General features: G+C 41.3%; 1 protein-coding gene across 2 annotated transcripts; it reads left to right on the forward strand.

The window, feature by feature from the left end:
* Nucleotides 1–365: 365 nt before the first annotated feature.
* appb (amyloid beta (A4) precursor protein b) lies at nucleotides 366–15,215 on the forward strand. 2 transcript variants are annotated; one of them, XM_074659031.1, is made up of 18 exons: nucleotides 366–587; nucleotides 3,803–3,970; nucleotides 4,101–4,230; nucleotides 4,335–4,447; nucleotides 4,937–5,127; nucleotides 5,224–5,483; nucleotides 5,643–5,810; nucleotides 7,662–7,795; nucleotides 7,918–7,992; nucleotides 8,840–8,998; nucleotides 9,279–9,407; nucleotides 9,560–9,659; nucleotides 10,739–10,806; nucleotides 11,851–11,989; nucleotides 12,137–12,190; nucleotides 12,694–12,785; nucleotides 12,871–13,017; nucleotides 13,100–15,215. In XM_074659031.1, the coding sequence occupies exons 1-18, from the start codon at nucleotides 528–530 to the stop codon at nucleotides 13,199–13,201; spliced, it is 2,289 nt and encodes a 762-aa protein (XP_074515132.1). In that variant the 5' UTR covers nucleotides 366–527; the 3' UTR covers nucleotides 13,202–15,215. The 2 variants fall into 2 exon arrangements, with proteins under 2 accessions (XP_074515132.1, XP_074515133.1); XM_074659032.1 differs by lacking the exon at nucleotides 5,643–5,810 and having other exon boundaries at nucleotides 369–587.
* The last annotated feature ends 14 nt before the right edge of the window (nucleotides 15,216–15,229 follow it).

The raw sequence follows: 15,229 nt of genomic DNA on the forward strand, positions 1-15,229 counted from the left end.
ATATGTGCAAATAAATAAATACAAATAAAAATAGCTTTAAAATGATATATTACATGGATAACAACAATAACAACATTTCTTTCTCATTTATATCTTAAAACATGTCTTTAAAATACTCAGGTAATGCACAATTATCTCAAACTTGTATGAATGTATTGAATTTCTTGTTTTTTTTCATTGACTGGATTTTGTGCAGTTTTATATATGTGCAAATAAATAAAAAAAAAAAAAAAAAAGGTCTGCATCTGAAATGTGAAATGCATTAAATGTCCCAGGTTAGCTATCTATAGGCTCCTTCATCCTCCGGTCAGATCCGCTGCCCCGCCCCCACCCAGACCAACTCTCATCCAGGGATCCAGCCTCACGTCGTCACCGTCGGGAGCTAAACAGGGAGGGATCACCGGGATCGGGAACACTTCAGCCGCCGCTGGTCTGGTGTCGAACACAAACCACCACCTGCGTTGACATTATTTCTAACGGGGGAACACCGTGAACATACCGGGGGTGCTGGATACCGGGAGGACGTCATGGGAGAGCTCACGGCGTTTCTGCTGGTACTGGTGGCGACCTTGACGCTTTCATCCGAGGTGAGTAACAACGGAGAGAAATCTATCTCGACTGTGGGAGTCGGTGAGCCGCCGTTCATCTGCGGGCCTGTAGCCACGGCGACCATCAGACCGACCACAGACGAAGTCTAATCCTGAAGAAAGACGTCATAAAATAACGGTTACATTTGAAATGTAACGGTCAATAACTGCGTCAGTTATAACGTTCCACTGATAACATGAATACTATGTAACGTTAACCAACGGTTAACCGTTAACCGTGCTGCTACCAAAGATAACGTTATAACGGGGCTTTACCGGGGCTTTACCGGGGCCCACTCTTTGTTTAAGCCAATTAAATCCCTGTCATTTCTCTATTTTTCACCATTTTGTTGTATGTGTCCATGTTTGTTACACAGATTTACTGCGTAACCAGATAACACCATCGATGCTCCCGAGGCCTGCCGTTAGATGTCAGTGATTGACAGCCTCGGCCTGCCGTGTTGGACATGTTTTCTTTAATCTAGCGGTGATTTTCATGCGTAAAATAACACAACTTGTTGTAGTTAGTCGCTATTATCTATTTATTGCTAGTTAAATAGCTACGGTAAGTCACCCTAGTGCTGTGATTAGGATCAAGAATAGCTAACGGCTAGCTCTCCCAGGAAAACGACACGGATTGGCATGGCAACCGCCAGTTGCTAACACACAACGACGTATGTAGTTAGTTGTGTTTAACATCTTAACAAACCCGTCAGTACTCCAGCTATACCTGACAAATACAACACAGTACAGTTCTGATGTGACTAATGTAACGTTATGCTCCCTTTCTCTTCAGCTAATGCTTATATGCAGTGTTGTTTGGTGCTGCTGGCCCACTGGGTCCAGTCCAGCGGCGCTGCAGCTGCAGCAGGGAGGTGGTGGTGGTGGTGGTGGTGTGATACTGCTGAGGAGAATGGAAAAAGGGATGCAGCCTTTTTTTAGTTTGACACAAGCAAGATGGCGCCTGCAGTTTGCTGCTGCTGCTGAGCAGGACCAGAGAGAGAGAAACACACAGCTTATAGGACCAGCTGGAAATATGATGAACTATGTTGCATAAGGCAAATCATTAGATGCATACAGATGTTGTATATCATTACCATGCTACATTCAGGGATGCACATAAGTCAGGGAGAAGGTTACTATAGTGCAGGCTCTAATATTAGCTAACAATTACAGTGCCCAGATGTTTTAGGAAATTACTGAGCATTTTCAAACAATGCAACTATATTATTTGTGATGCATTTTTAAAGATTTACGTCTTCTGGAGGAAGGAATGGGCTTAGGGCTGAGAGCCGCAGACAGAGCAGGGCAGTTGCTGGTTTGAGTCTTTTCATTGGATTTGTTGACAAGTAAGACAAATATAGAAATCATCAGCCTTATCATTTAAGCCAAAGACAAAGTTTGCTTCATCTTTCCCACTACTCGAGGTTTCCCACGCAAACCAGACCCCTGCATGCTGCAGTGAAACATTTCTCCACAGCAGAATTATGCAGGACTCACACTATTTGATGTAGGTAGCATTCAAGAACTTCCCTCAGAGAAGATAACCATATTGCCATACCTGTGATTGTCCTGAGATACTAGCTGTACGGTTTGGGTGAGGTGCATTCAAAGAAATCATACCATTGTATTTTTTGTTTGCTTTTGTGTTACGCTACTGGTCCTAGTTTATATCTTTGATGTTGTAGTATTTTAAGATTGCCATTTTTTCATAGGGTCATATGATATGTCTGGTGAGATTCGCTTTTAATAGCCGTTTAATCTAATTAAATCTGCCCATTGTTTTGCAGCGTATTCCATTTCTGTGCTGCATGTTTTTTAGGCTGCAGGCTGAGTCGTGATTGAAAAAGTCACACAGGCCCTGCAGCAGCAATATCTAGATGTGATAACCTTTGTTATGGCCTGCTGCCACTCTCCCCTACAGACACACAGGAGTGTTTAGAGCTCTTTCTTTGATGTAAAACCAGGTTTGACTGGTTGTCTCAGTGTAATCCTAGACTCATAAGCACAGGAGCAATTTACTGGAGCACTTGGCTTGATATAACTGTTCCTTGTGGATTAAATGTGTTTACAAGGAACGTGATTTGAAGGACATTAGCCAGTGATATGTGAGGCAAACAACTGCCCATGGACTGATATACTCAGACTTGTGTGATTTTGAAGCACAGGTTGGCATAAATACCATTCTGAGTTGACCTCTCATTCCACCCATCACATATTCTATATGTTAACACCATTTAGTTTTATATCCTGTAGCCTGTAACATATTTTCCTATAACACTCAATTGCACATCTAATTAAAGATGGATGGCATTATGCAATGGGTTGAAAATGGTATGAAGAGAGTAGTTTCTGTTGAAAGGAACAGTGTCTGTCCCAGCCTAACTCACAGGAGGTGATTATTATGCAGATCTTCACAAGCAAACATAGCATCAAGCCAGAATTAGTCATATGAAGATTGGCAGCAGATGGCTTGGTGGCTAGCGTAATGTCAGCTTGCAGCATCAGACTTTTTTGACGTCTGCCAGGAAAATACAAGGCCCAGAAGGCGCAACACATTGAGACTTCCTCCAATTGTTTCCCCAAACACAAAGGAAGGAAAAACAATAAGTGCAGACACCTATGTCCTATTAGACAGTAAAAGACCAAAGCTGGTTCAGTTGAAAGAAGAGGTTGTTTGCACCTAATATTCGCTCGCAGCTAGATTTTAATGGCCTCTGGTTTATAAGTTTCTCTACTTTTTGCTATGATAGGCAATATGATCTTCTCCTCATTGCACTTTCTTTAACATAGGAAATGAATAAACCCTCACAAGACAGGCTAACAAAGGGCACATGTGCTGCTCTGTGGTTGTAATGCTTAGCTCTCTGGCTTATGGGCTCAAAGGGATGAAACAAGAGTATCTTGCCTTGCTTAGGCTTAAACCAGTAGTAAATTCCTTTATTTATTTATGTATGTAATAACTTAAATGCACAGTGATGTTATAATATAGAGTAATTTAAAGAGGCCTTTATCCTTATGATTCACTAATCTCAGTACTGCATATAGAGAGACAGATGTATGTGCAGGATTTTATGTGACAAGAAGTAGAATAAATGGAGAGGGGCTAAATATACATAAGCTGCATCAGGAGATACTCATGGTTAAGTTATACTTTAGCCAGTTTGGTACCATCAATCTTCATTGTTTTCCTCTATTTCCTCTTGTCTGTCCAGGTGCCTGCTGATGACTCTGTGGGTTTGCTAACTGAGCCCCAGGTGGCCATGTTCTGCGGGAAGCTGAACATGCACATCAATGTGCAGAGTGGCAAATGGGAGTCTGATCTCTCCGGCACCAAGAGCTGCATCGGCACCAAGGAGGGCATCCTGCAGTACTGCCAAGAGGTATTTAAACAGAGTGAGACCGCCATGCGGAGACAGAGAAACAGATAGGAACAGAGAGAGACAGCAAGTAGACAGTAATACACAGTAAATGCAGTAAGAAAGAACATAAAAATCTCCCATTCTTCTCCAGGTGTACCCAGAGTTGCAGATCACAAATGTTGTGGAGGCCAACCAGCCCGTCAGCATCCAGAACTGGTGCAAGAAAGGCCGCAAGCAATGCCGCAGTCACACACACATTGTGGTGCCATACCGCTGCCTGGGTAACCACTTTTAATGATGCAGCTGAAAATGTTACTGAGCGTGTTTGTGTGTATGGTTGTGACTGGAACCAAGTGTAATGAGCAAAGGCATGTTTCTGTTTCAGTTGGGGAATTTGTGAGCGACGCGCTGCTCGTTCCTGACAAGTGTAAGTTCCTGCACCAGGAGCGTATGGACCAGTGTGAGAGCCACCTGCACTGGCACACTGTCGCCAAAGAGGTGAGACAATAAGACAGCGTTCAATGTCACTGTGTGGACTTCATATTGTTGTGCTATTATTATATCAGCTAGTGGCTTTTTCTTTCTACATCTTCCTTTTCTATCTGGTCTTCAGTTGGCTGCTGCTGAGTGACTCGGCATGCCTTAATTTCATCCTCCCCCTCTTTCTGCTGTCAACCGTCTCCACCACTTTCTTCTGATTTGTGTTCCTTTTTATCGTCGTTCCTTTCTGAGTGTTCACTCATGTTCAGTCACCCACAAAAACAATTGTCTGTCAAACATAGATTATTTTCTCTCTATTATTATAATAATAATCTGTACATCAGAGCTGAATTATGAGTGTGGGGCTACGCTTCTTATCTTCAGTCACCAAGGTTTACCACAATAAGCTCTCATATCCTCATGATGTTATTGAATGTTGTGTGGTTTCATTTTGGTTGTTTATAGCACTGCAGGAAGTCATGATTTAATGCCTGTTATTAAATTTAGTCCTGTGGAGACCGCTCCATGAATCTCCATGACTACGGGATGCTGTTGCCATGTGGCATCGACCGTTTCCGAGGGGTGGAGTTTGTCTGCTGTCCGGCGGAGGCGGAGCGGGAGTCAGACAGCACGGAGCTTGAAGGGGAGGAGTCAGACGTCTGGTGGGGCAGAGCTGAGACCGAATACTCTGATAACAGGTATCATCACTCGCACACATTCATCACGCATTCATCCAGTCTGATGGACGCACACACTTGTTGATACATAGACTGAACCAGCTGCTCTCCCTGCAGCATGCCGCGTCCGGCAGACACAGAGCCAGCCACCGCTGAGGATGACGAAGACGAGGACGAAGAGGCGGAGACTTTTGAAAGGGATGAGAACGGGGATGGCGACGAAGATGAGGAGGAGGACGAGGAAGACGACAACGACAACGACGACGACGACGATGACGACGTGACCGATGAACGAGATAGCGATGAGCGTAATGCTAACATCGCCATGACAACCACCACCACCACCACCACTGAATCAGTTGAGGAAGTCGTTCGAGGTGAGAAATCAAGCGCATACACACCCTTTGTTTACATGTATTCATCTATTGGTTGTTTTTCCATCATGTGTTGTTTTGTTGATTACATAACCAGCTCACATTTTGTGTTCAGTTTCATTTGATATGTAATTTGCGTTTGCCTGTGTGTACATACCTCAGCCGTTTGTTGGGCTCGTGCTGTGTCAGGACCGTGTCATGCCATGCTGAAGCGTTGGTACTTCCAGCCTGAGAAGGGCCGCTGTGTTCCCTTCTTGTTTGGGGGATGTGGGGGCAACAGGAATAACTTTGACTCGGAGGAGTACTGCCTAGCTGTCTGCAGCAGCTCGTGTAAGTCCCAGGACCGGAGTCGTCCAAACCTTGAAGTGTCCACACCGAGAGCCTGATTCCTGTCATCAGGCTGCTGCAGATTGTCTCTCTGTCTCATTCACTTCCTCCGCCTCTCCCTGTCCTGAGTGTCTGATGGCTCTTAACCAATCGGAGCACTGACAACTGAATCTGGTTGCTTGTCTTCTAGTCTTGTGTTGAGTATTATAGGATTTTTTTCTCAGCAAGATAAACACATATCTTTTGATTGGAAAGGAAAAGGCCACCCATCTCCCTGGAATAACATATTTTTGTTTGTGTACCTCACAGGGAGCACACAAAAATTTGTGGTAAAAGATAAAGCAAACTGAGTCCTTGGCTTACATGATAAGGCTGATGATTTCTATATTTGTCTTACTTGTCGACAAATCCAATGAAAAGACTAAAACCAGCAACTGCCCTGCCCTGTATATGGCTCTCAGCCCTAAGCCCATTCCTTCCTCCAGAAGACGTAAATCTTTAAAAATGCATCACAAATCTATAGTTGCATTGTTTGAAAATGCTCAGTAATTTCCTAAAACATCTGGGCACTGTAATTGTTAGCTAATGTTATTCAAACAGGAGTAAATATAGCATCTGTTTGGGATTATTTTCAGCCACCGGCTAATAAACATTTGATTCTCTAGTTAGTATTTACAGCAACCAGAATGATGAATGTGGGATTTACTAAGAAACTAAGCTCCAGTGCCCATAAAACATGTCAGCCAGTGCAACAGTGTGGCTCATTGATGCGTTTTTAATAGTTTTTGGACAACAATGGAGGCCTATGCCACAGAGGAATAAACCTTATCAGGCTTCGACTGCACTGACAATACTTGCTATTTAGTTGGATCAATTCATTGATGGTTTTGGTCTTTTCATGGGATTTGTTGACAATAAATATAGATTATTTCTAGCCTTATCCTTAAAGAAACTTTGAAACCAGCCATTTTACATGAAGAGTCAGTAGTTTAACTGATGTTTGAACAGTGTAGAGAAAGAGAAATGAAAAGAATAAACGCAAAGGCAAGCCGATCAAGTGAGTGTCCCTTTTGGAAAGCAGCCATGACACTCTAGTAGTCAAAATCATTGAATTACTCATTTCATCATTTTGACACTAACTGATACTTCTTACAGCATGTGGACGAAGCAGCGTAAATAATAGCAGAACTTTGAATGTCAGTGTGTGTCTGCATGCATTTCTACACACACGTGTGTTTGCATGCCTTGCAGCCGCAAGGTTTTGTGTGTGCTGCTGCAGCTCCGTAGTAGTCTGACCTGGCAGTTGTGGGTCTCTAACGATGTCATAAATATGTCTTAACCAGCTCTGTGTTGCAGCGTGTTGACAGTCGTAGTGTGTGTGTGAATGGGGGATGGTGTTGTTTAAGGTTAATGGGTTGATTTGCTGTTTCCACCCATACTCCTCAGTGGTGCAGCGCCTGCCCTGATCCTGACTCAGCACTTCTCATCTTATCTCCAGACTCCCGCATTAAATAGACATACGCACAACACTTGTACTGGGAAACTAATCACCCTTTGTCCCCCGATAACCTGTGTGTCTTTTATACCAATATTTGTGTTCTTATTAAAACAATCTGTATTTAGCTAACATATTGTATGTTTTTAACACGCTTAGTCTATGTGTCTTGAGCTGAAACACTGAAACCCTGTGTAATGTTGCCTCTATTGACAGCATTGTGTGTTTCAGACGCACTGGGATCAGTGTTTTTCCTGCATTTACCTTTCATGCATCCTCTTTACTTATTCTCTTTATTATCCTCTTAGTGTTTTCTCCCCTGCCCTGTGTTTGATTCCTGCCTCTTTGTTCTCCTCCAGTGCCCACCATGGCCCCCAGTCCTCCAGATGCCGTGGATCGGTACCTCGAATCCCCCGGGGACGACAGCGAACACTCTGACTTCCAGAAGGCCAAGGAAAGCCTGGAGGCCAAACACCGTGAAAAGATGTCCCAGGTATATTTGTGTGTCAGGGTTAACATCCTAAACATTTCTGTCTGGGATATTGCCCTGTCAAGGTGTCAGAGTTTGTCAGTCTGTAATGCTTTTGTCCCTGACGTGACACTCTTTATGTCCAGGTGATGAGGGAGTGGGAGGAGGCTGAGAGGCAGGCCAAGAGCCTTCCTCGTGCTGACAAGAAAGCTGTCATCCAGGTAGGACACACATCACAACTTCTTTTGAATTTCTGTGTATTTATTAATAATATCATTTATAAATGTCAAAGGTGTTTGTTGTGGAAATATTTTAGTTCCCTTATCTCGGCCAAAATTATTGAAAAGCCACCTGTGTTGTTTGATCTGGAGGCAGAGGGTGAGGATTTTGCCAACTTTTTAAAATTGATTTTCAAAACACATAACAGACAATTGGCAAGTCAAGCTTCAGATTTTTTGCCAACTTAATGTTCTGCTGGCTGCTACGACCCACAAGCTACCAGCCAAGCGTGGTTTTATTTATTACTTTTGATTGGATAAATTTATGTATGAACATGTCAGTCATCAAAAATATTTTATAGGATGAGAAAAGAGAGATTTTTTTTCTGCCATATATTTGACTCGAATGTAATGATGAACACGGACACAGGATTACAACTTGGAAAATTAGTTTTTTTTAATTTCAGTCTTTTTAATATCTGTTATTAATTTGATAATTTATAAAACAAGATTAAAATCCCAAAGAGAAAAACTGCCTTTTAATTTCTGATCACAGGAAAAACATGTAAAGAAGTACCCTTTATGTCTGAACAACACGCGCAACTTCAGAAAATAACTTATTTGAAAGCAAAACAAAAAAGAAATGTATTGCTTTTGTATTAAAGTATCAGAATGATATTTAAAAACATGATTGCCTCCTCCACCATCCTTCATGGTAAATGCGTATTTCCCAACATGTTTCTATGTACAGTCCAGTGTGCGGCGAATCATTCTTATAAAACTAAAACTGTTGGTATTTATAATCAGATATATAGTAAAATGGGTTTTTGTAAATGTACTGTATTTGCAGCACTTCCAGGAAAAGGTGGAGGCTCTGGAGCGGGAGGCAGCAGGAGAGAGGCAGCAGCTGGTGGAAACCCACATGGCCCGAGTGGAAGCTCTGCTCAACAGCCGCCGACGCCTGGCTTTGGAAAATTACCTCAGTTCCCTACAGGCCAACCCTCCACGGGTATACACACATACACATATCCACACACACCTCTGGACTCTTCAACAAAAGCATAGCTGTTACAAGAAGTCATGGGTGTTTTCACAGTCAAAAGGGTTCATTTCATTGGGAGAGTTTAGAGACAAGTAACAATATCTCTCTCGGTTCATTTCCCTCATGTGTCAAATTATTCTGCAGTCATACCTGGCAGGAAATATAATGAAGTATATATAGAATAAAAACAGCACATCATATATGTTTTGATAATACCACTAACACCATACGACACTGCCACCTCCAGGCTCGTCAGGTGTTGAGCCTGCTGAAGAAGTACGTCCGTGCAGAGCAGAAGGACAGGCAGCACACGCTGAAACATTACGAACATGTCCGCACGGTGGATCCCAAGAAGGCTGCACAGATCCGACCTCAGGTACAAAAACCTTTTAGCTTAAAACTTTAATGTGATGAAAAGATTTAAAATGCTGGTATTGACTTAAAAGTAAATGATATACTATTGCAGGTTTTTAGACATTAGGATTTCAGAATTAAACTGGAACTTCCTCACTTTGTTCTGACCTTTAGGTTTTGACCCACCTACGTGTGATTGATGAGAGGATGAATCAGTCCGTCAGTCTGCTCTACAAAGTGCCCAGTGTGGCGAATGAGGTCCAAGACCAAGTCTGTAAGTGTCGGCTTTTATACTTCTTACTAACTGTATGAATGATTGCTTTTCACACATCTGCACAGTGAGTCAGGGTATGATGATTAATTATTTTGTATCTAAATGCTAATTTAACATTACAGTATCACAAAAATAGTCTCTTATAAACACAATGCAGTAAAGATTGTATTATTGTGAAATAGTAACTCAAAATATTCACATTAAAACACAATTTTTACTCATTATTTTAATTCCCTTTATTATAATTCCTGTTTTCTTGTATGCAAATAACTATACAGCGTAAACCATACAGTGATAACACATATAGAACAATATAACTGACACTCAGAGAAGATTAAAGAAATAATTTAATTGATGACCATTTTCCAAAGTTACTACTTTTATTTTGTTTTACATCTTTTCATGTTTGTTGTTAATGTCAGTATTACATAGAGCTGAAACGATTAGTTGATTCATAGATTAGTCGATCAACAGAAAATGAATCTGCAACAATGTGGATAATGGATCAAATGTTTTAGTTGTTTTTAAGAACAAATGCCAAAAATTCACTAGTTTCAGCTTCTCATATTTTCATATTTTCTGTCTGTTCTAATAGTATTCTGAATATTTATATACTGGTTTTGGACTGCTGGTCAGACAAATAAAGACATTTGAAGATGATGCCTTTTACTCTGGGAAACGGTTGTCGTGACATTCTTCAATGTTTCACATTTTATAGACCGGAAAAAAATACAAAATAATTGTTGGAGTAATGGTAACATGTCTTTTATATTTGTCATGTTGTGATTTGTTCATTTTACAGAGCGATGAGCTCATATTAGAATAACGTCTAATTAAACCAACTTTAATATTACCACCGGACTTTACATCCAGGCTTAATTAAGTAGCCCCACACAACCTCTTGCAGTGCTGACTGAGGTGAAAACCAGTTTTACAGCATGTCTGAAGTCCAGTGATGGATGGTGTGCTGATAACACAGCACCTCTACTGTTAGTTTGTCTTCAATGTCCTGACACTGAACACACTATTTCTCCCTCCCATCTATGCTCATGCTGCGTCTTTCTCCTTTTTCTTCCTAGCTGATATAATGACGAAGGTTCAGTCGGAGCTGTCTCAGCAAGTCTCTTCCCTGCAGAGCGATGGGCGGGTGAGTCGAGTTGCACCCACTCACATGTGCATGGGGTCTGTCCTGTATAAACTGCACTGTCTCTCCAAATAGAATCACATCTGCCCTACAGCGAAACAGACAAAGTCGCACATAAAGAAACTCGGATGCAGTCTTGGTTGGGGTATGGTGTATTTAATGCCGGAAGTAAGAAAGGGCAGAGAATAAAATTCTTTTTTCAGATTTTGTTTAAGTGGCTCAGCTGATCACAGATAGTGGCGACTGTAATCGAGTACAGTGAATGAATAGAGGTAAAGCAATCAAACAGATCCATCTGAAAATAGAAAAGGGCACTCAGTAGAGTGCAGATCTCCTCTAGGTGTGTCTCTCCTGAATTGTCCCTCCCAGCATCCTTACAGTCAAGATGGCAGCAAAAAATAACAAAAACTGATTTATTCATCTTGTACTTTAGTGGATCATAACATATTGGTTATGGAATTAATCTGCCGATGCTCCGGTTCAAAATGAGACCAAACTTTTCTAGTGATATCAGTGTTTGAGCTACGACAAAGGCCAAAATGTGTCCTGCAACCTTTTATGTAAGGTTTGTTTTAAGCCTAGCCGATTGCCAGAAATGTCGTTTGCTACTGAAGCAGTTGTTGATCACTTGCGGCTCCTACCAGCCGGTTAAGAGGAGTGAGGAGTCAGCCGTCAATGACGGTATAAAACAGTCAATGAAAATAGTTTTTTCAAAAATTGTGAATCACGGCATCCCGAGAGGTCCTTGAGCATACAGTCATAAATGAGCACAAAAATATTAGGCTGATGGGTCCAGTATTATGTGAGATTAGCCGCAGACAGATACAGATACAAGCACACAGGACCAAATGCATGATCTCCACACAGTCTTACGCCTGACGGAGATAAAAATATGATCTCCCAGGAGGATACTGTATCTGAAGGGCAAAACATATTTAGACTGTCAGATCACCTTTGTAGGGATTATTAATTTTCAGCTTTGTGTATTGGGCACATAATTACATCGGTGAGTTGTAAGTCCATATTAATGTTCCTCTGTGTTTGCAGGTGGACGGCAGAGTGAGTTACGGTAACGACGCTCTGATGCCCGATCAGGCCTACAGCTCTGCTCCTCTGGACCCTGGCCTGGACGGACTGGGCTTCATCCACCCTGAAAGCTTCAACCAGGCCAACACAGAGAACCACGGTAACACACACACACACACTGAATTTTATTATACCGTTAGACAAAGATACTTGTTTGAATATCATAAAATGCATATGCATGTCAATTTGACTTTGCAATTCAACATTTTATCCCTTTTTTAAAAATTCTGGGTGAATTTTTCTGCAGTTGAGCCCGTTGATGCTCGTCCAATCCCAGATAGAGGACTCCCCACACGACCTGGTGAGTGTGTGTTTGTGTGTACGTCTGAGTCCAGTATGGTTGCGAGCAAGTACTTCACACATGCCTGGGCGATTAATCAGTATTACCTTAGATCATGTCTGCATATAATTATTTAATAACATAATCCTTATACAAGGATAACAAGTTAAAAATGTACCAAAATCTGTTAGATCATGAGATCTTATAGTCGCCCGATGGAGTTTTCTTGTAAACAAACAAAAGTTATGTTGACTTTCAGTGTTACTCACCAAAACGCTCTAACAACTAAGTAAATGTAGTAACATATTGATATCAAGATAAGGCTGTGATCATTTTTGCAGTATTAATTTTGCCCATATCACACATTTAAGTTTGAAATCCCTTTCTGACATATCATTTTGTTTAATAGGACATTATTTAAAGACAAAATACAGCATTGTATGTAGGACAAACAAATGCTATTTCACCGCTAAGTCTTTCTAGATGTCTTTTTATTACATAGTTTGTGTGTGTTTACGTTTCAGTATCTGCCCTGAAGCCAGAGGAGATGCCAGAAGTGCGGATGGACACTGAAGAGAGGCAAAGTGCTGGTTATGAAGTTTACCATCAAAAACTGGTATGTAAACACATCGTCATTTATGTTTTCAGTCCTGCAGTGGTGTCTCTGCTTTGTGCACATAAATGTTTTTTTTTAATGGCAGGTGTTTTTCGCCGAGGATGTGGGGTCCAATAAAGGTGCCATCATTGGACTTATGGTTGGAGGGGTTGTCATAGCAACTATCATCGTCATTACCTTGGTGATGCTGAGGAAGAAACAATATACTTCTATTCATCACGGTGTAATTGAGGTAAAGAAAGGCATTTTATGAAAAAGTTTTACATTTATCCCTTACATTACATTACATAACTCCCCTTTTTCTGTGTTGGCAGGTCGATGCAGCAGTGACACCAGAGGAGCGTCATCTGGCCAAGATGCAGCAGAACGGCTACGAGAATCCCACCTACAAATTCTTTGAGCAGATGCAGAACTAAAGAACTGCTCATCAGCATTTTCTCCAGATGTACCCCCACACTCACTCATAAGGTCTGTTCCTTTACGGTCCCCTGCCCTCAGCTTCTACACCCTCACTTTCTCACCCTCTCTTGCTTGAAAGTTAGGAAAAGATAAGTGACATCTTTGTATCGTTTATGTCTCAGTCAGGGGTTTGGGCCAAAGGAAAATGACATGGAACAAAGCCTTCTTAATCCCTAAAGAGCCACACTTGAGCTTACATTTACCTGCAATTGATCAGACAAGGGTACCCTGTTTCACCTGCACATTTCAACCAAACGCAACAAAAACTTCATAGTGTTTGTACTGAAAAACCCAGTTGAAGATTTATATGAAGTCTCGCAGCTGGGACCAGAAACATGTAAATCCAGGCAGTTTAATTCCCAGTCCTCCATCAACGCTCCAACTGTTTGTTCCATTTTCCTCAAACCCCCGCCCCCCCAACACACACTCTCCGTTGACAGCTTTGCTGTGTTTGATGACATAACAGCTCGTAGAGCTGGCAATGGGCAGAGGGGCTCTCAGAGCGCCTCTCTGCACGATTAAAGCCCAACTGTTTCAGGTTTGTTTTACAAAAAAGGAAGAAGAAAAAAACGCAGAAAAATTATACATAATCAAAATATGTAAAAGTTGAAGAATATTGAATGTTTTTGTTTTCTGATTTTTTTATGTGTAATATATTAAGACAGAGATTAGCTGTAAGTATATGTAGTGCATGGCAATATTGATGACAGATACAGTATACTGTATGTCGAGGTCCTCGGGAGCGGTCCTCTTACTAGATATTTTAGCAGGATTGTACATTTCTAGTGTCTTCTTTGTGATCTTGTGATATGAAGAAGGAAAAAGAGTATTCAGAACCCGGTCTGCTTTGTTGTCACACAGACTTGCTTTAACTGAATCTTGGCTCGTTGCGCTCATCTCCATGCTTCACTGTTGTGTTAGCTGCATGGGCAAAATGCTCTATATGTAATATATGAAGTGTAATAGTATCCGAAAGGAAGACTATTTTGTTACTGTTTGCGTTCTATGCACTCTGTCATTTTGAAGTCTGATTATTATCACCAAATATTATTGCTGTCAAGTCCCTGATGCCAATTCACGCTGTCGCTGCACATTGGGTTTTTATTAGGAGGAGGTCAAACTTTAGAAAGGAGGTTTTCCGAAAGTGCATCATTCCAGATTTATCATTCCACTCTCTCTCGACTGTAAATATTTGGAAAATGGAGATCCGGCTCTCCGTGGCCTAGTTTCATTCTCAAGATCCACCTTTCAGTCTTTTCCTTTTGTTCATGTATTCTTCAGTCTTTTTTTCTGACCCCCCGTTTATCCTCTCTTTCTGGCTGTGTCAGCAATATTGTACAGCGCAGCACTTGGGAGTATTTGCTAAAAAGGCGGTATTTGTTGGGCCTACAGAGATCAAACGTTTTTTCCTCTTCACACACATTCCTTCACCAAATTTCACACACATTCTATTTTTCTACATTTCCTGTGTGTATACATGTACAGTGCTTCTGTTCGTCCTGTGATGTATATTTCTTTGCCTGCATATCTGTTGTCAAGACTCTTAACGGTCCTCATGAAGAAGCAGTAAAGAATTACCATCAACACAGAGGATGAGCACAACTCACATCAGCATGGAGACACATTTCCCTCTCCCTTAATTAAGTTATTAACGCCACCTCCAGTAAACATGAATGTGACATGCATATTGTGCTTTTATACCATAGAAATACAACACATATCACCTCTACACAGTATATTCACACGTGTACAGACACTAACTGAAGCTCTTAATCAGGTGAATGTTAAAAAAATTGTATTGATGCTCATTTTGGGTGTCTTTGGAGGCTTGTGTTAAAAAAAAAAATGCTTTTTTTTCTCTCATTGATTCAGTGACCTTCCTCTGTGTGTAGTTAAATGAACCATTCGCTTAGAGTAAGAAAAAGCTTTCTACACTCACTATACCATGAATAAAATTTTGAATGTACATAACTTCCTGGCTCTTT

Source organism: Sebastes fasciatus, chromosome 14, assembly GCF_043250625.1.
Source record: "Sebastes fasciatus isolate fSebFas1 chromosome 14, fSebFas1.pri, whole genome shotgun sequence".
Classification (NCBI taxonomy): Eukaryota; Metazoa; Chordata; class Actinopteri; order Perciformes; family Sebastidae; genus Sebastes; species Sebastes fasciatus.

What these genes read in the sequence shown, in the direction of transcription:
- appb (XM_074659031.1), top strand. Translation starts at nt 528, where the DNA reads ATGGGAGAGCTCACGGCGTTTCTGCTGGTACTGGTGGCGACCTTGACG. An exon ending in CCTTGACGCTTTCATCCGAG is followed by an intron (nt 588 to 3,802) that starts GTGAGTAACAAC and finishes TTGTCTGTCCAG; the next exon opens with GTGCCTGCTGATGACTCTGT. An exon ending in AGCTGTCTGCAGCAGCTCGT is followed by an intron (nt 5,811 to 7,661) that starts GTAAGTCCCAGG and finishes GTTCTCCTCCAG; the next exon opens with TGCCCACCATGGCCCCCAGT.